The sequence below is a fragment of the Spermophilus citellus genome (assembly GCF_964194105.1).
Source record: "Spermophilus citellus genome assembly, chromosome: 14".
NCBI lineage: Eukaryota > Metazoa > Chordata > Mammalia > Rodentia > Sciuridae > Spermophilus > Spermophilus citellus.
Window position 1 is genome coordinate 42,589,780 of NC_138194.1, and position 19,849 is coordinate 42,609,628.

A 19,849-nucleotide genomic window follows, 5' to 3' on the forward strand; every position below is an offset into this window, starting at 1 on the left:
AAAATCTTTAACTGATTAGCATATTCAAAATAAAAGCTAAAACATTTAAAAGTTTAACTGTTAAGGAAGAAAATTAAATACTATATTTGAATTTGGACTAAAATCGATACTAAAATAACAAAGAAAAATGCAAAGCTTTAACATAAAATGCCAATCCCTCACCATCCCACCCCCCGCCCCAAACCCCCCCAGCAAGAATCTAACCTGGGTCCAAGCTGGTCAGGACATTCCTTGCGCTTTCTTGTCTCTGCCCTGGATGGGTCAGAGGTATTTTCTCCCATCCCACTCATCTTGAACACATATCAGCAACTAAAATTAAAAAGACAGATAAAGAGCTGATGATAAAGTATCTGATGATTTTGCCAACAGTTAAAGAACTCTGACTTTAATAAGAAATTTGACAGCACTGATCAACACATTGTTTTGATATATGTGCATATTTTTCTAATGAAATGTCTGATATATTTTTTTAACCTTGCTTAAAGCAAATGGAAGGATTAACATTTAAACATTTAAGAAACAAACCAGCCTACCTCCTTGGGCCCAAAGTCTTCAAACAGGAGTTGGATTTCAACAGCACCATGAGCTACAACCTGCTAGCTCTGGGACCGGGCCACTGAGAGAGTTTCAGGGGCTCTCTTGCACCATGTGGAAATGACAGGTGTTGTAAGTAAGGGGCTCCTCCCAGTCTCTGTTTTGGGTTAGCCAATGGGAAGTCTATGCTGCAATAGCTCACCCATGACAGACAGCCCTACACTTGATTAAAGGATTCCAAATTTAGCCAGGTAGATCTGACACCCTTGTGGTGGCCCTGAGTTCCTACCCCTCAAATGGAGGCTCTTCCTGCCTCCCTAAGAAGCTGATGTGCAGGTTTCTCCTGCTGCCACAGCATCACTGCTCCTCTGTTGGTGTCCTCTCTCCAGGGCAGCTGGCCTCCCTCCCTGCACACTGCTGGGTGGCTTCCTCTCTCACATCCTGCTGCTGCAGACTTTCCTCCCCTCAGCTGGTTCTAGCTGCTATCACCTAAGGTCTTCAGGCACTCCAAAATCAGGGGAACTACTGCCTCTGAGGGAGCATGTGGAACTTTTTTCATAATAAGAGAATAATTGTGCTCACAATGGTCATCGCTAACAGAACCAAAATACTACTGGGAGCGCATAAGAACGAGGGAGTGACATGAAGATGAAGAACCAAAAAAGCCAGAGAGACTAATAAAGTATGAATACAGCAGAAAAGACCTCAAGGTGCTTAATAATTGTTTGTAAAGGAAAAAAAAAAACAAAAAAAAACAAATGCAGCCCCAAAATACAAGTCACCATTTAAAAATCTTTCCTAGAAATCCCATTTGATACTATTTCTCCTTCCTCTGTCCCCAGGCTTCTAAATAATCTTTGTTCTCCTTTAGTTTTTATAGTAGCTTTTCTTCCTTTCTAGGTCAGAAAAAGTCGCAGAGAAGGCCAAGTCAGTGGAAAACCAAGAACTTAAGGGAGACACCAGAGAGCAATGGGCCCATCAAGAGCAAGGACAAAGAGCAAGGCAGGCTAAGGAAAGCAGTATCTGACACCCATCATGGTATCACCACCACGTACCAATTAAATTGCCCAACTGCTTCCTTCTGTGGAGTCTGAGTTGTCCAGTCTCACTGCAACTGTTTCTTCTGGCCACTGTTCTGATCCAAGAGGGCAGTAGAGCCAATAGTTTTATTTAAAAGAGTCATGTGTAAGTAGAATGAAGAAATAGCCTATCAGCTGAGGAAGGTTGAGCCAATCACACAATTCAGGAGGTCACATGGAAGATACAATTTGAAAGCTAAGCCTGAGCTTCCTGCTGGAGGGAGTAATGTAACCAAGTCCCAAGGTCCTGTTTTGTGCTCACATTTTTGGCCTGATAATAAGTATAATCTGTATTTAGTTACTATTAATTTAGTATTTACTATGTAACCCAGCAAATTACAGATTCAAAGACAGATTATGAGAGGTAGTATTGCAGAGAGGCCAAGGGCCAGTATCCATGTCTGAGCTTCACCACTTGGTCAGCTGTATGACCTTGACAAGTTACTTCACCCTTCATGCTGTAATGACCTCGTCTGTGAAATGGAGATAGTCATTAGCATCTACAGCACAGGCTACCAGGTGGATTAGTAAATGTTAAAACTGGGAGTTATATACAGGCTTATAGAACTCCTACTCTTAACTAATGTTACAGCAAAGAGCCCCCTTATCGAATCAGCTGTTCTTCATCTATCACAGAGGTGCAGGCCAGGTCAGGGAAGAAACAAATTCTGCCTTGTATGGGCTTCTGCGCTTGACTCTGTTCCTTTTATCTAAACATCATTCATTCATTCATTCAACAAAGACTACTTTGCCACTGTAAATGAGATTCAGTGCCATAAGAAACATAAACAGTAATGTTGCTCTCAAGAAGACAGGCTGACAGGAGAGATAAATTTGTATATAGGAAACACTCCAATAAGGACAAATATATATTATACATTTGACTTGCACTCCTCTGTACTGTGAGATCCGAGAAAAGAGAGCTGAACTGGCTGTTAAAGAGGAAGTAAGGAGCCTAGCCTGAGGACAGCATATGATTCTAAATAGGTGGGTTGGGAGCCAGGCCACTGCAGGAGGTTTGCAGGTACAGAAAAGAAAAAACCTGAATGAATATCAGAGCCCTTCTCAGATGATACCCTATAAACATTCCATTTTTCAGTACTACTTTCTGAAACACAGTTCCCATAGTTTCACTCATGAGCATATGGGAAAAAACATTACATATCCAACCTAAGTAAGCTTTCAACAAATAACCTAGGTAAATTTCACCGTGGAAGCAGCTTTCTATATGACATTAAAATATAATCTTTAATATTTAGCATAATGTCCCATATAGTAGGTATAAGTAAAAATTTTTACTGATGAAAATAGCTATTTTTCCCCCCAGAGTATCATCAGGTATATTAGAAAAGTACAGTACTACCAGAAAGATCAGAAAGCTTTTCAATGGACAATTAAAATAAGTGACTATTTTACTTAGTTATTTGTACTCAGTTTGGGGGTTGAACATTAGGATCAGCATCATGTACTTAAAATTTCCCCACAATATGTTAATAATGGTGACAATGCATGAGGAGACAGCACTGACGCATTCAGCACAGGGTCTAGAGATGAGGAGAGCAGCAGAAGTGAGGGTTCTCCAGTCTTAGTAGAGCCATTTCAGCACACTGTCTTTGTTTGGCTTGTTCCTTCCCAAAGTTAGTTTATAACCACTCACTCTGGAGTTTTAAAACATCACTAATTTACTCTTGAAGTAAGTTACTTAAGCCAAGTTTCTCTTTTCATTATGTGATGGTACCGTAAACACATTTCCTCAAAATCTTCAAGGCTTCTGCTTTATGAACATGATGGCTTTTTAATTTTTCTGTGTCTGCCCCATATGTCCTCTTTTCTGCACATTTTCTCTGGGCTGTATGTCCAGAGTAGATATTTCCAACCAACCCTAATACCACTAAAGGGAAAAAAGGTGGGTGGGAGAGGGCAAGGCCCAGAGGACTTGGCCGAGTCAAGGAAAGGAGAGTCCCCTGCAGGGCCCCATCAGGTTGAGGACTTGCCAACATCACAGGGGTGGCCCATCTGAATCCCTGCCAGTCACCTAGGGAAAACAAAAAGAAGACAGAGCTGAGAGAAGAGGAGGAAAAAAAAAAAAAAAGAAAGAAAAAGAAGAGGAAAGAAAGAAGGGGGTGGGGGAAGGAGGAAGGGAGAGAATTCAAGGTAGGGGCATGGAAGGGAGGAGGGTGGTAAGAGGGTGACAGGCAGCCAGTGGTAGCTGCTGTCCTGGAGCAGACACGTGGATTTATGACTTGCTCTTCAGTGAGTGAACCAAATAAATAACAGTGAGCCTCATTAACGAGGTGCTCTAGGAGGAGAACTGTGGCGCTCTCATTCAAATGACTGTCTGATATTTTTAACACCCTGTGTGAGGCTTGGCTGGCAGTGAGTGTCAGCATTTCACTCGTAGTATGTGTCGAGGGCTGGAGAGTTCATTTTTTTCCCCACAACTCAAAATACTGGGTAAGGCAGCAGCAACACAGGTAGACAGACAGAGGTCAGATAGAAAAGTGATTTCCTATTAGACTTACTCACAGAAAAATATCAAAAGTTAAATAATCTAAATGGAGAGAAGAGTATTAATGCATGTTTTGTAAATCAAAGTTAAAAATTAATTGTCAATGAAAAAGTAGAAGATGGAAAATACTGCAGTGCAGCACTTAAGGTTAAAAATTTTATTTTGTAGCCAGCCCTAAATGAACAGTTCCTTAAGGGTTCTGTATGTTTTCAATACTCACATGAAATTAAAATTCTTGAACATGTCACTCTCAGTTCTCAAACTGTTCAATGTAAATCAAAAACTGAAAATGATACCAGTTAACTCTTGGGCTGATGATAATTACAGTCATTGAAAGCAAACCAGTTTCTACCAGATGTTGGGAGTTGTGAAGGACAAAACTGGAAAAGAAGTTTCTCTTTGTCCATGCTTGTTATCTAAAACCACACAATATCCCTGCTGAAACTTTACTGTGACAGTACATCCTCCTTCTTATCCTTTGATATCAACTTGTAGGAACTAGATAATAGAGGAAAGTGCTACAGCCACAAGATTCACCAAGTTTTATTTTTTAAAAAGTAACAATATTCTGGAAGGGGTGAACAACGCCAGTCAAATCCTTAGCTAAGGACAGAGAGCAAAAAAAAAAAAAAAAAAAAAAAGTCAAATCCTAATGTGGTTTGAAAGTACATTCTTCTTTCATAGAACTCATCCATATAACTTATAAGGTAACACAGCTATTGCTTGCTAAACAGCTTCACAACCATTAAAGCTAGTTAATCATCCAGAATTCATGTAAATGATAATGTGTATTTTATCTTTTATCAGTGTAGGCCATCTTCCAAACAACATCTGTAAAACTGTCAGATTTATTATATGCTGCACAAATTCACTTAAAGGATAATACAGTCGCTGAAATTCACACATAATAAAGTGATTGAACATCAGATCTGTTGCTAGCTCTAAGAAGTATCTGCAAAAAGTCAGGTACTCTCTCAGAGTCCTTACTTTGAGATGATAGTACAATGAAATTTATATGGAAACAAAACACAAAGAGCTGCTTAAACAACTTCTCTTATTAACACCTCCATGAGGAGTACCTACCTGTTAAATCATCTAGTCTAGCTCTTGAGGAGAGCAGAAAGCCCCTACAGCTTCCAAGGCCTTCCAGGTTGTGGGTGTGTGCGTGTGCGCACGCTGGGAATGGAACCAAAGGCCTCCCACAGCCTAGACAAGTGCTCGCCCACTGAACTACATTCCTAGTCCTCCTCCTCCTTTTTTCTGAATTCTCTTTCCGAAAGATATATGAAATCATCATGTAATGTGTCAACTGATTCTACACAAATTTTTAAGACCAAGAAATGCTCAAGCAATATAAAAATATACATAAATCACCACTTAAATTCTTCTCCATTTCTGTTCTACTAAACTATAAAAGGATAATCTTCCAGAGAGCTGTAATTGCTCAGATGCCCTCCTTAAAGCTAAAGGTACATTCTGTACTGATTTACCAAAAAAATGAAAACATTAGCTCATTCTAAACTCCAGTTTTTCCCTCAAAGTATACTGTGTTCTGGGGGGATCCCTTAATTATACAAAAACAAATTTCTGGGCCAGTCTCTGATAAGTCTAAAGAAACATTGAATCTAATGCTTCAATAAACAGAATGTGCTTTTCAGCTGTGGATTCCTGAGAAAAGTAGAAAACAGTGGGTCAAACCTTGGGAGCTGGTCAGATGACACAGATAAAGACACCCAATTGATGGAGGAGAGGAAACACCTCCTTCCAAATAGTGTTAATTGGCTAAAATTACCCAAAGCAAACATTATTTTGGCAAGACCCAAGTTTTGGCAACAGTTAAATAAATACTCCATGCAGACTATTCAAGGATATATTTTTGAGGCATACAAAGAAAGAAGCATCATATGTGCAAATAAAATAAGTAGAACTATGTAGATTTACTAAACAGAGGAATGAGAGCACATGGAAAAAAAAAATCCAACTTTTTCTTCCTGCTGGCAAACAAGTAATGCATTGAACACAGTGACAGAGGGTACTACATAACATTTCAAGATATTTTAGTTGGCAAAATGGTATAATATTTTCCCCAAAGCATTATTACTCTCTTTACTAGATCATAAGAACACTTTTAATTTTATCTTTATATAACACTATGGCACTTCTTGGTTTTCACATAATAGAATTTTAATTTATCTCACATCATACAGTCTGTATTATAGACAAACTACAGTCTGTACCTACAGTTTCACTCATAAAACTGCACATTAATTCATACAGTGACAACAGTCAGCATGCAAAGCTAAAGAAGACTCACTGCAAATAAATCCAGAATAAAAGACATCTTATTTGGAAACAAAAGTTCAATACAACTTTCTAGTTTACTGCAATACACTGTACGTTTGACTTTTGAAATAACTGCAATAAATGCCAGACACAAACTCCTCTCATTAGGACATGATTTTCAATAGTAAAATACTAGCAGTTTACAGTAGGGTACAGGATTAAAGAAAACAACATATCCTACAACTACAGCTACTCTCCAAGTAAAATGGCTTTAGCACCTACCTTCTGCATGCTGTATCCTAGTCCACGGAACAGTAATAACAGTGTATAAACAAATGTTTAAGCTAAAAATTCCTTCCTTCTCAATATGCTCTGCTCTTAGATTTACTTTTGTATAATGGCCTCAAAGTGGTATATTAGACAGTAACTAGAAGACAAATTCCATTTTCTGACTGAAAGCCAATAATACTCATGAATTTTTTAGCTGAAAGACACTTCAGGATGCCATTGGGAAGACTGTAATAAACACATTAGGCTGCAAATGGGCAGCAGCAGCTCTTTAACACATGCTGCAATAATCAAATAAATGGCTAACTTCATGTTCACTGGTGACACAGATATTTTGCTGTAACATTTTCATCATCTACATTTCTCTTAAAGGAGGAGGAAAAACTCTCTTAAAGACTTGTCGGAAAAATTCAGTGCAGAGTAGCAGAGAGCTGTTCTATACTCTTTACCAACGGGGAAAATGTCTAGTCTGACATCAGTGGCCTGAGATGGTTTCTACTTTCTGAATTCTCATAGACTAAGTTCCTTAACATAGCCAGCCTCTGGGCTGCTTATATATCCAAGGATGTCAGCTGGTGCTAATATGGCCAGGAATAGCAAGACTAGGTTTTAATAAGGCCTCAGATGAGAAAACATCACAGGAAGAAGTTGCATTCCTCCCATAATGTAACATTTTCCTTCCCTCTCCAGCAGGGTATACTTAGTCTCTATTTAGTATTCTGAAAACCAGTTTTCACTGAAGGCTTAAGCATTCTGGAAAGCAGGCAAACAAGAAAATAATGTAGTATTTGTGTTTGATTTTCATAACTTATTCAGATTAAAATTATTTTTTTCTGGTCTTTTTTTCCTTTCTTTTCTTTTTTGGTGGTGGTGGTGCTGGAATTCTAGGACCTTTCTATGCTGAACAAGCATTCTACCACAGAGATATACCCTCAGCCTGTAATTATCTTTCTTTATTCTGAAACCCATCTTAAATTTCTTTGAGATGAAAAATTCCTGAAGAGATAAATGAGTCCTCTCCGATATGTTTTCTTTTGTTGTTTTTCTGGCTAACATGTATTGAAAACTTATGAGTTAGGCACTCTGTACATATCTCCTGCATAAAACCCCATCTTGAAGATATATTAAGGTACGTGTGTATATACAAAGAGACATGTATCTATGTCTATCTATCTATCTTACACATCATTTAACCTCTCTGACCTGTTTCCATAGAATTTACCTAAGTCACAGAAAATAAATAATGGGTCAGGATTCAAATTCAGGTTTAATTAAAAAAAAAAAACTATCACTTGCTGAGTGCTTAGTATGTTGTCAGGCATACCCTACATATTTTGCATATATAAATTTATAATAACATGATTAGAACTATTTTACAGATGAAGAAATTGAGGTACAGAAGAGAGAATTTAATTTGACCAAGGCCACATGGAAGTTTTAGTTTGCTTTTATAAGCAAATCCAAACAGTTCCTCAATTCTTAACCACTGTAATGTGGGTACTGAAGGTTCCTATTCAGTACTCTTAATACTTTCACTGAGAGAGAAATTTATAAACTTGAGTTTAATTACATAAATCAGTATATTTATATTTTTTTCCCTATGGTCCTGGGGATTGAACCCAGAGCCTTGTGCAGGCTAAGGAAGCACTTTACCACTGAGTTACATCCCCTGCCTCAGAAATCAGTATATTCTACTTTAACTTAGTAAATAGTGGCTACATAATTTGAAAGATTTTTTTGTTTTTCTAAAAATGTTCCAATATCATTGTAAAATGCAAAATGATTCTTTCTATAAAAGACATACACATTTTAGAATCACCCGTCCATTCCTCCAATAAATAATTAATGCTTCAGGTACTGTTGTAGACGTTGGGGACAGAGCCGTGACATAGCATACAAAAGTCCCTATCCTCCTGAAGCTCACATTCCAGTGCAGAAAGGAAACCATGCCTCAACTAATGAGCAATTATTCCCTGAAGACAAAGGAAATATTGTTATTACTGAATTCAGTATGAAGTTAATGAAATAAAACCAGCTAAGAATTTTCTCTGGCACACCAAGAATGCTCAGTTTCATTCTACGCAGTTAAAAAAAAAAAAAAAAACTCCTTATTTGACATAACCAGAAAGAGTAATTGGTTGATTTAAGAATTTAGTTATGAAGAATAATTATAGAAAATGATACATACTATTTTAATTAATAATTTCATTTTAACACTCAACATGAAAGTTTAGGTATTAGCCTTCATTGGAATTTCAGTGCTTATCTTGCATAATATTGACCCATAATTAAGACAATATTATTTCCAATTTTTATTAAAATAAACCTAGGACTTATAGACACTTAAGTGTTCTTAAAAGTTCTTTTAAGTCTCGGTTTCCATTCTTGTTTCCTCAGCTTATTATGAATGTGCTGCATATATCCACTTAGTAGCAAGTTTTGTCCATTTCATATTGAACCCAATTTCATAGAAATGAATGTATATTTTCAAATGCATGTAATAGGTTACATAATATTTAATTAAATTGTGCAATTAGAATAACAGGTATAACTGGCACAAACTGATTTGGATACAATCTAGCTCTTGGTGGGCACACCTGGCTGCAGAAATATGGGGTATACTGAAGTTGCCCACCAGCCTATGGTACTCAGAGGTGGCTGCATCAGGTCTTGGTTTATAGAAGAGAATGCAAATCATGGGGATATTATATCCATGCTATGAGTCCAACAGAGACTGATCAAGAAAATCAGAATTCACACAGAGTTCAACTGAGGGCAGAGGTCATCAGCCCTTCAACAAATATTACTGGAATCTATTATGTGCCAAGCACAGTTCTATGATTTAAGAAATATAGCAATGAACAAAACAGACCAAGTCCATGACTCTTAGGTTCCAAGTGAAAAGCTGGTAGTCGAGGGATCATAAAACAAATACAATATTTACTATATCAGATAGTGATTAAAGCTATAGATATAGCTTCTTTATTGATAAATAAGGTAGGATTAGGACAAGTTTAAAATAGAAAGGGGTGAACTTGGGCATGGTAGCACACATCTGTAATCCCAGCAGCTCAGAACACTGAGACAGGAGGACTGCAAATTCAAAGCCAGCCTCAAGCAACCTAGCAAGACTCTGGCTCAGTGGTTAAGCACCCCTGGGTTCAATCCCCGTTAAGCCCCCTCCCCATCATCCAAAAAAAGGAGTTAAGGGGAATTTTCATATAGTCCTCTCTGATGGGTGACAACTGAGCAATCTTTCTAAGAAAACTAAGAGTCACAATTTATTATGTAACCAATAAAGCAAAACATATGACTTCTCTCATGTAGAAGAAGAAGAAAAAGGAAAATATAAAATCAAAGGAAGACTAGTAGAGGAAAGGGACGAAGGGGTAGGAGACAGGGAGGGAGGAAGGGGAATGCGGGAGAGTGATATTGACCAAATAATATTGTTATATTATGTGCATGTACAAATGTGTAACAATAATCCCATCAGTATGTACGACTATATGTACCAAAAAAAAAAAAAAATGAGGGGAAAAAGTAAAACATAAGAAAAGTTGTACAACGGCACAGCTAAGAGTACATCCTCTGGTGTCAACTTTGGTTTGGAATCCCTGGAATACCAAAACTTCATTATATGACCTGAAGAAGTTATTTAATTAACCTCATCGGATCTCAATTTCTTCATTTGTAAAACTGGAAAAATAATAAGATATAGAGGCTGTTGAGAGTAGGAAATATAAAGGAGTCTGGCACATCCTAAGGGCTTATTTAATTAAATATATATTATTTGAATTTAATAGTATGTGGATATTTATGAAATAATCTAAGCTGTTGGTGAAAACAGTTGGAGAGGAAAATTATACCAAAAAAAAAGAAAAGAAAAGTATTAGCAGTTAAATTTTTTTGATGAGGACTATGAGTGTAATTAAAAATTTATTATTTCCCAAATTTCTTTTCATTAATACATCAGAGTTTTATGAGTGTACAGTAAGAAGAAAGAAAGAAAGGAGTGGGAGAAGGAGGGAAGGAAGGAAAGAGAGAAAACTGGCTGTGCTGTTGGTAAAAACAAAGTCCTCTCAAATCAAAGAGAGATTCTTATAAAACCAGCTCTTTAAGATGCAAATTATAAGTGTGTATATTGCTTTCATACAGATTTTCTAGAAGAACCCTGAAAAGGTGAACCTATTGTACTCTTAAGTTGCATAAAGACTGCCCGAAGTGAGTGAAAAAAAGAGATAATTTTACTGATGAGATTTAGCAACAAAATTTGAGGTATAAATTATTTCCTTTGGTCAATCAAGGGCTATTTCTATAGTAATTTCCAAACCCCCATAAGTATATAATAACTGTATACTTATAACTATATCTTAATTTACATTTCTCCAAATTTATCCTAAATTCTTCCTTAACAGAAAGTCAGAAACTGATAGTTGAGACTCTTTACTATATCCTATGCTCTTTAACTTTATGAACTTTTTCATGTTTCCTCCCATATGTGACTCTTTTAGAGCAAGAGCTTTTCAGCAAAAGTTACAAAAATACCTTACTTATTGTCATGAATAACTGATGGTTCCCAGGCTCTTGTTCTGAGCCCACCATGGAATATTACAATTAAAATGACACTTCTTCTGAATTAGGGCATCCTCCTAGCACCCACCTTCCTCATCAGGGGGCCCAGTGCAGTGCCAGAGGCTGCTGGCCTACACTGCTGCCTCCCACCCAGTCATTGATGGGACTCAGTTCTTCTTCCTTTACTCCACTGCACTCACTCAACTCTCACATTTTCTTTAGAGTTCTTTATCTCTAATTAACAGGAGAAGAAATTAGAGCCAAAACTTTTAAGCATGTTGCAGGGGAAAAGTATAGGACCTAAATTAAGGGCCTTAAAGTTAGAGGAAAAAATAAAGTATATAGTTATAGCCCTTTTGGTAGTATAAATTACATTTCCTTACTAGGGTAAAACACATGCAAGAACTATTATTTTTTAAATATGCTTTCAATGTTCTCTGTTCTCTACCATTCTTCTATACAAGTGGAAAATGAAGATGGAGGGAAAAACTGGTTTGGGAAGACCTCTGGTTCATCTTCTCACCACACAAATTCTTACATGTACTTTTTGTCAAGTCTTATGATAAATCTAAGCAGTATTTGCTCTGAGGTAATGGCTGTTATTAAAAAGAAAAAGAGTGGGGTGCAAGGTGCATGCCTATAATCTCAGCGACTTGGAAGGAAGCTGAGGCAGGAGGATTGTCAAGTTTGGGGCTAGCCTCAGCAACCTTAGTGAAGCCCTGTCTAAAAATTTTAAAAAGGATTGGGGCTGTGCTCTAGCTCAGTGATAGAGTGCCTCTGGGTTCAATCTCCATTAATACCACCAATAATCATCATCATCATCATCATCATCATCATCATCATTATTATTATTTTAAACGGCAGCTCTGGATCAATAGAGTCCTGTTCGTCTCCAATCCCAAATCAACTAATCACTTTTATTTGTAACTAACACAACCCTACAGAAAAATTTGAGAATTACTTGAATTTAAAAAGTTATCTATAAGAATTAATTATTTGAGGGGCTGGGGTTGTGGCTCAGTGGTAGAGTGCTTGCCTACTATGCGTGATGCACTGGGTTCAACTCTCAGCACCACATACAAATAAATAAAATAAAGGTCCATCAACAACTAAAAAAAATTTTTTAAAAAAAATTATTTGAAAAGAAATTTTAAATTACTTTCATATCTGAAAATGTGAGCTGAATCGATAAATTAAACATTTATTTTTCTTTCTCAAATGTAAGATTTTAGTAATCATCAAAACTAACCGTAATGTGAAGTTTATGAGAGATTTCTATTTCAGCTTAAGTTTCAAACCTGGAACACAAATAGTTGTCTGCAGAAGCATAATCATATTGCTATCATTAGGACTTCCAACAGAGCTCAGTTCTAACTTCAAAGTAAGAGGCCAGAGAGCCCTCCAGTTTGAGGGAACTTTGTGAAATATACACAGTAGCCAAGAAAAGCTAGAAATGCAGGGGTTTTTTTCCCTTTGTGGAATAAAATTATAACTAGACTCAAGATTGATAGTTTCTAATTACCCTTTGGGTAGTTAGTACAAATTTAAACCCAAATGAGTTTGAAGTATACTACAATAATAAATTGATGGGCTAATAAGAGCAGTCTAGAATAGGCATTAAAAAGATTAAACAAACTTCTCTGCTTTTATAATGTGTTGCTTTCCACCTTTGTTTTTAAAAATTTATTAATCTTAAAATGTTTTTGCACGAAAAGAACAAAGAACATTTGTTTTGTAAAGCCTACATCTTGTTTGGCCATATCTTGCAAGTATTAAACACACAATGAAAATTCAAATAAATTAAGATAATTGCTTGACACCACAGAGATAATTGACAGTATTATATTCCTTATGTCTGGTACCAAAATCAAAGGGATCAGAATTCATTAAGCTGTGACTGAAACCTTGGTTTCAACTGGGTTAAAATGATGTAGAGAAAACTAATCCAGGTCTCAGAGGCCTAATGACTCATTATATATGTATTCATAAGCACACATGTATAATTTCTTTAGTTTGGTGTTTTCTTTTTAAGTTAGTATTTCAGAACCAAGAGCAGTGACTATTACTTAGGGCAAAAAAACATTTGGATGATTAAGTTTAAGAAGGTTAAGTTTATAATTCATACAGGTCTCCTTTTGATATTAAAATATAACTTAAATTGCAGGCTTTTAACTTAAAATCTATTTTCATTTATTTCCTTCTGATGTTCAATTCAACTGTCCTGATAATTATAGAGTAACTGCTAAGGGCAAATTACTGTGCTCCGTGGACACTGCACTACAATCACTGAGTAAGAAACAGAACTCAATATTAAGAAATGGAAAATATAGGAAGAGAATACAAGTAGAGAACTAACCAACGTGGAAGATAGTATACATGACAAGTACAAAATGCTAATGGGGAGAATTACTTCTTGTTGCAGGGGGACTTGGCAAAGGTTTTGTGAATGCCTGGGCTGGGTTCTAGAGAACAGACAGAATTCTCCGAAGTGAAGATGGGGTGGTGGTGAGCATGTACAAGATGACTTCAGGACCTCAAGGGGGTGGGCATTTGAGAAAAGAAAAGCTGGGCAAGAAGTGCTACAATAAGTGTGTGGTTAGCATGGTCATGGGACCTGCAGATGGGAGAGTCTAAATTCTTTGGCCCACATTGCCACCAGGCCTTGGTTGGTGCTGTAGTACCCTACCCAAACCAGAGCAGCCCTAGAATTGTGCTTCTCAAATTGTCACCTAGGGGCTGTCAGTGATTGATGCCTTCTGGCTCTAGACCAGCTCCCTGAATGAGAGAGAGAGAGATCTAGGCTGGGCCTGGCCCTCTGCCTGTCAAGCTGGCCCTGCAATGCTGACTCCATGAAGCTGAAGAGCGACTGCCCCAAACTTGAGAGTGATTTTCCTGTCCCACCCCAGTGACCTGATATCGGATTAACTCGTAGTTATCATTTTTATCTGTGAGGGAGAATAAAAGGAAAGAAAAAGCAGTGGGCATTTTTATTCATTCAATTCAATTTAGTTACCAGGTTATATGGTTAAGAACTTACTTTGCAAAGCTTAAAAACCTTAAAAGCTAGAACAAGTAATAGTTTCTGTTAGTTTAATAAGCTGTAAGCACAATGAAAAGTTTTCAGCTAGAGATGGTAAAATCACAGTTATGTTAGAGAGAATAGCATGGCAGTGGCATAAAGACATTTCTGGCAGTGTGGGGAGGAGAGGCTAAAGGACAGCTGATAGGAGGTTGCAAAAAGCCACATATGGTATGATTGCATTTATATGAAATGTCTAGAATAAGCAAATCCATAGAAACGGAAAGTAGATTAGTGGTTACCAGGGGCTGGGGCGGAGCGGGGTGGGGGGTGGGGTGGGGGGGAAATGGAGAGTGACTGCTAATGAGTACAGGGTTTCTTTTGGGGTTGATGAAAACGTTCTGAAATTAGATAATGATGATGGTTGTACAATGTGAATAAACTAAGCACCACTGAATGTATACTTTGTAAGGCTAAATTTTATGTTATGTGGATTTAAAGTCAAAAAAGCTATTATTAAAGATAAACAACCCAAAACCTCCAGAAAACAACAACAAAAACCATAAGCAATAAAGCTTGATGCTGATAACCTTGCTAAACTATGCAACAGGGAAATGGACAGTCTGCAAGTATCTAGAACACAATTCCAAGCAAGAAGCACCTCTCTAATAACATTCATCCCAAATGAATCTTCCTTCTTATTTTTGCGAAAGAGATTAGAATATGAATTTAATTTCTTTTTTCTTTTCCTTTTTGTGGTAATGGGGATTTAACCCAGTATATCTCAGTCTTTTTTTTTTTTTTTTTTTTTTTCTGAAACAGGGTCTCTGTAAGTTGCTGCAGCTGGTCTTGAACTTGTTATCCTCCTGCCTTGTTTTTTTGAGTTGCTGGGATTGCGGGCATGTGCCACGAGGCCTAGCCAAGAATTCAAATTTATTTTTTAGAGGTTTTTGTCTAATAAAAGTAACACATGCCTCTAGTAGACAGTTTAGAAAATACAAAACTTTATAAAGACTAAAACAGCACATTTTTACTACAGAGAGAATCATTAGGTAATGATTTTAAAAAATGTTTCCACTTAATATTTTTAAACGTATGTGCATGTATAATTTATGTACAAATATAATTTTATAGCTGGTTCTTTTGTGTTTTCTTAATGTTAGCTACTACATTTTTTTCATGGCATTAAATGTCTATAGGTTTGGGGTTGTGGCTCAGTGGTAGAACACTTGCCTAGCATGTGTGAGGCACTGGGCTTGATCCTCAGCACCACATAAAAATAAATAAATAAAAATAAAGTCACTGATGTTCTTATGACAACATGCTAATATTAAACTTATAGTTAACAGTGTTAAAAAAGTCTTTATAAACACAATTTTTAATAGCTTGATAATATCCCAACATATGAATATAGCACAAAATATTTAAAGAATTTTCAATATGTAACAGATTGTTCCACTTTTTTGCTACTATAAATAATACTGCAATAAATATTGTTTATTAAAACTCAATCCACATTTCTGACTATTTATCTACAATAGTCTTAGAAATGTAACTTCCAGGTCAAAGAGTGTAACCATATTTAAGTCTATCCATATACACTGTCAAATTATTTTCCAAGAAGGTTGTATTAATTTACAACCACCTTGGCAGGAGTTCTCCCTCACAATTAATAGTAATAGGTTCTCTAATTTTATAAAAATGCTTCATTAATTTGAAGATTATGGCATGACATTGTTTTAATATTTAAACTGATCTGGTAATTGAACATCTTGAAAATGTTTGTAGCACTGCATTTTTTACTGATTGAAGAATATTGAGTCTAGGTATACTATAAATAGAGTTAAGTCCGTTAGGCATTTGATATAATGCTGGTAAGGACTTAAAAGCAGAATGTGAGGTCTACTGGTGGTTCCCAAATTTGGCCACTAATGAAACACCAGAGCTTTTAAAAAATGCAGATTTCTGGGCTGGAGTTGTGGCTCAGCGAGAGCGCGCTTGCCTCGCACTGGATTCAATCCTCAGCTCCACATAAAAATAAATAAACAAAATAAAGATATTGTGCCTGTGTATAACTAAAAAAATATTTTTTTAAAAAAATGCAGATTTCTGGCCAGTCTGGTGGTTTATGCCTGCTGACCCAGCACTCGGGGGGGTTGACCTGAACCCAGGAGCTCAAGGCTACCCTGGATGACACACTGAGACTCCATCACAAAAAACAACCCCCCCCCCCCCACACACATACACTTCACACTTCCTGGCTCCCCCCCCCCCCACTAACGCAAAATCCCCTCAGGAAGGACCCCAGGGCACCAGCTGAAGCCTGCAGTGCAATGATTGGGAGAGCAACATTGGAACTACAGGGCTGTATGGCAAGAGAAAACGAAGAGTGGAATATGTTAGTGGAATAACATTCTTGCTGTCAACAGATTATTTATCTTTTTTGGCTCTTCTGACAGGTCACTACTTCTTCTACAGTCCAAATCCACAGAAGCTGCTATTTCTCTCATTATACAGACAGCAGGGAGAGGCGCTGGGCCACTCTCTCCTTCCTCAGAGCATCACTCTATTTAGAAGAGCCCCTATATAAACATCTCTCTCCTCTGAAAATACCTTTCTCTACTCACGCAATATGACACTGATATCTCCCTGTCTGTCTCTGAAATTCACCAACATTTACCCTCTATATTTAACTAAAGCTTTTAGCATCTGATGAGTTCTTCCTCTCTGGTCCAAATTTTGTCTTCATCGTGAGTGATTTTGGAGACCACGCAGACGAGCTAAATATTATCCATATCTCTCTATTCCAATTAACTTTCCCTCCACTTCACTTCACTCAGGCTGCCTATTATCACACCTTGAATCCTATTATTGCCCAGGTTTTTCCCACTTGAATGGCACTTTTTGCCCCCCACCTCCTAAGCAGAGTGGCTTTCCTACTGTCTTTCTCCACATAACTGGCCTTCAGTGCACAAAGAATCTAGTATCTTGCCCTTTTCACATCTCCTTTTCTTCACTCCTAGTGAATCACTTCTTGCCTCAGGACTCTCGATTCCCTTTCATACCTCTCAAGGAATACATTCTCCAAAACTTCATCCTAAGCTGTCTCTACTCCTAAAAGAGGGCAGCTGGGCACTGATGGAGAATATCACACAGCTCTAGAGCAAAGGGTCCCACAAACATTCCAAGACTTTTTTTTTTTTTTTAGAGAGGAGAGGAGAGGAGAGGGGAGGAGAGGGGAGGGGAGGGGAGGGGAGGGGAGGGGAGAAAATTTTTTTAATACTTATTTTTCAGTTTTCGGTGGACATAATATCTTTTATTTTTATTTTATGTGGTGTTGAGGATGCAATCCAGCGCCCTGCGCATACCAGGTGAGTGCGTTACTGCTTGAGCCATATCCCCAGCCTCATTCCAAGACTTTTGAAACCGCCCGGGCTCATAGTCTTCTGGCAAACCCTGTGCTTTGTTCTCAGGTCAATTCCTTCTATATACCTCACCAAGTATTTCCAGTTTATACAACTTCAGCAAATGCCTATTCCATCTGATTTCCCTCAACTTGTGTTCCTCTTACCTAGAAAGAAATCTGCCTGTCTTCCACATGGCTCTGGTGTCTCTGAGGATGTGTAACCCTTCTTCCTATAAACATTAACCACTTTAAGCCATTTCTGTTCCCCTCTCCACTTTCTATGAGACCCTGCTGTAAAAGTTGTGGCTTCTAAGTCCCATGTTTTCAATTTCTTCCTATTTCCACCTGTACACAGGTCCCTGGAGTCTGAATCTTCCAGCTACCATATGATCTTACCTTCACTTCCACACCTACCCAGAGAGTATAGGTCGGCAATACCATAAGTCAAACTCATCCCTTTCCCCTTACTCTACAATCCAAAACAAGTACCTTTCTCCATTAAATCTGCCTCTCTAGTCGTCATGACACACCAATGCCCAAACCTTCAGAAAATAAAGCACACGGTATGTGATACTTAACCCCTCCACTGTGCTAAAACATTCACCATCACATCCTGGCAAAGCCCCCCATGATTCCTCCCAGAATCTATCCCATGACACAGTACTCCACTGGTCTTCCTCTTAAACCATTTAACCTATTTCCCGTCTCTTTTATGGGATCTTCTTCCTCTGTGGAGTAACCCAGGCTTCACCTTGACCCAATACTCGTCAGTCAACTTTCATTTATTTGTATATGGTGCTGAGGATCAAACCCAGTGCTTTACACATGCAAGGCAAGAGCTCCACCACTGAGCTACAACCCCAGCCCCTGAAGTATAATTTAATGCTAGAAAATTCACCCTTTTAATGTATTTTAAAAGTGTTTTAATTTCTTCTCAGAGATGTGCAATCATCTCCCTAATTCCAGACATTTTCATCATTCCCAAAGGAAACCCCCATACTCATTATGCAATGGCTCCCCATTCCCTTCTCTCCCCAATCCCTGGGAGCCACCAATCTACTTTCCATCTCCATGGATTGCCTAATCTTGACATTTTATATAAGTATAATCATATAATATGAGACCTTTTGTACCTAATTTGTTTTAATTAGCATAAGATTACCAATCAAGAGTACAATAGCATGCATGGATCAGTACTTCTTCCCTTCTCTGGTCAAATACTCTACTGTATGGATATACCACCTTCTGTTTATCCATTACTCAGCTGATAAAGACATTTGGGTTATTTTTACTTTTTCACTATTATGAACTTTTTCACTATTATGGAATTTGTGTAGAAGTTTTACACAGATAAATGCTTGCAGTTCTACTGGATACATACTAAGGAATGGAACTGGAATCATATTGGAACTCTATGGAACTTCCTGAAGATCTGCCAAACTGACTCTCAAAGCAGCTACACCATTTTATATTTCCACCAGCCATTAATAAGGGTTCCAATTTCTCTACATCTTTGCCCACATTAATTATTTTCCTTTTCTTATCATTGCCTTCCCAGTGGTCTTGAAGTGGTACCTTATCAAGAGTTTTATTTGTATTTCCCTAATAATAATGATAACAAACATCTTTTCATGAACTAATTTGTCTATTATCTTCTATGGAGAAGTATCTACTGAAATCCTTTGCCTATTTTACAATGAGGTTCCCCAATGATTCTTAACACTGCTTTTGGGTTTATAAACCCCTTTGAGAATATGACCAAGTTAAAAAACAAAACACACAGGTATAAAATAAGGCATATAAATATCCTAACAAATCCCTAACTCATTTACACCATTTGTAGACCCTGCATACGAAGCACCCTTGTTTTACATCACAGCTTCTTGATCATGGCTGCATATTTAAAAATCATCTGGGGAGCTTTTTAAAAGTACAACACTACTATATGATCCATCAATTCTACTTCTAGGTATGCACTCAAAAGAATTAAAACAGGGTCACAAACAGACAATATGTACATCTATAATTCAAGCAGCATTATTTACAATAGCCAAAAGATGAAAACAACCCAAATACCCGTCAACACATGAATGAATAAATAGAATGTGAAGACACCCACAACAGAATGCTATTCAGCCTTAAAAAGGAATGAAGCACTG

The 19,849-nt window shown here is 37.5% G+C and overlaps 1 protein-coding gene across 9 annotated transcripts in view; it reads right to left on the reverse strand.

The window, feature by feature from the left end:
* The window catches only part of NCOA2 (nuclear receptor coactivator 2), a 259,126-nt gene that overhangs the window by 89,864 nt on the left and 149,413 nt on the right, over window positions 1-19,849 (reverse strand). For 7 of the 9 annotated variants that reach the window (XM_081266684.1, XM_081266681.1, XM_081266687.1 and 4 more), the window contains exon 3: window positions 205-309. In XM_081266684.1, the coding sequence (XP_081122810.1) occupies window positions 205-290 (86 nt within the window). In that variant the 5' untranslated portion in view covers window positions 291-309. Of the gene's footprint in view, window positions 1-204; window positions 310-1,589; window positions 2,087-3,351; window positions 3,483-19,849 lie in introns of those variants that run through there. The other 2 variants (XM_081266686.1, XM_081266685.1) reach the window with 2 other exon arrangements.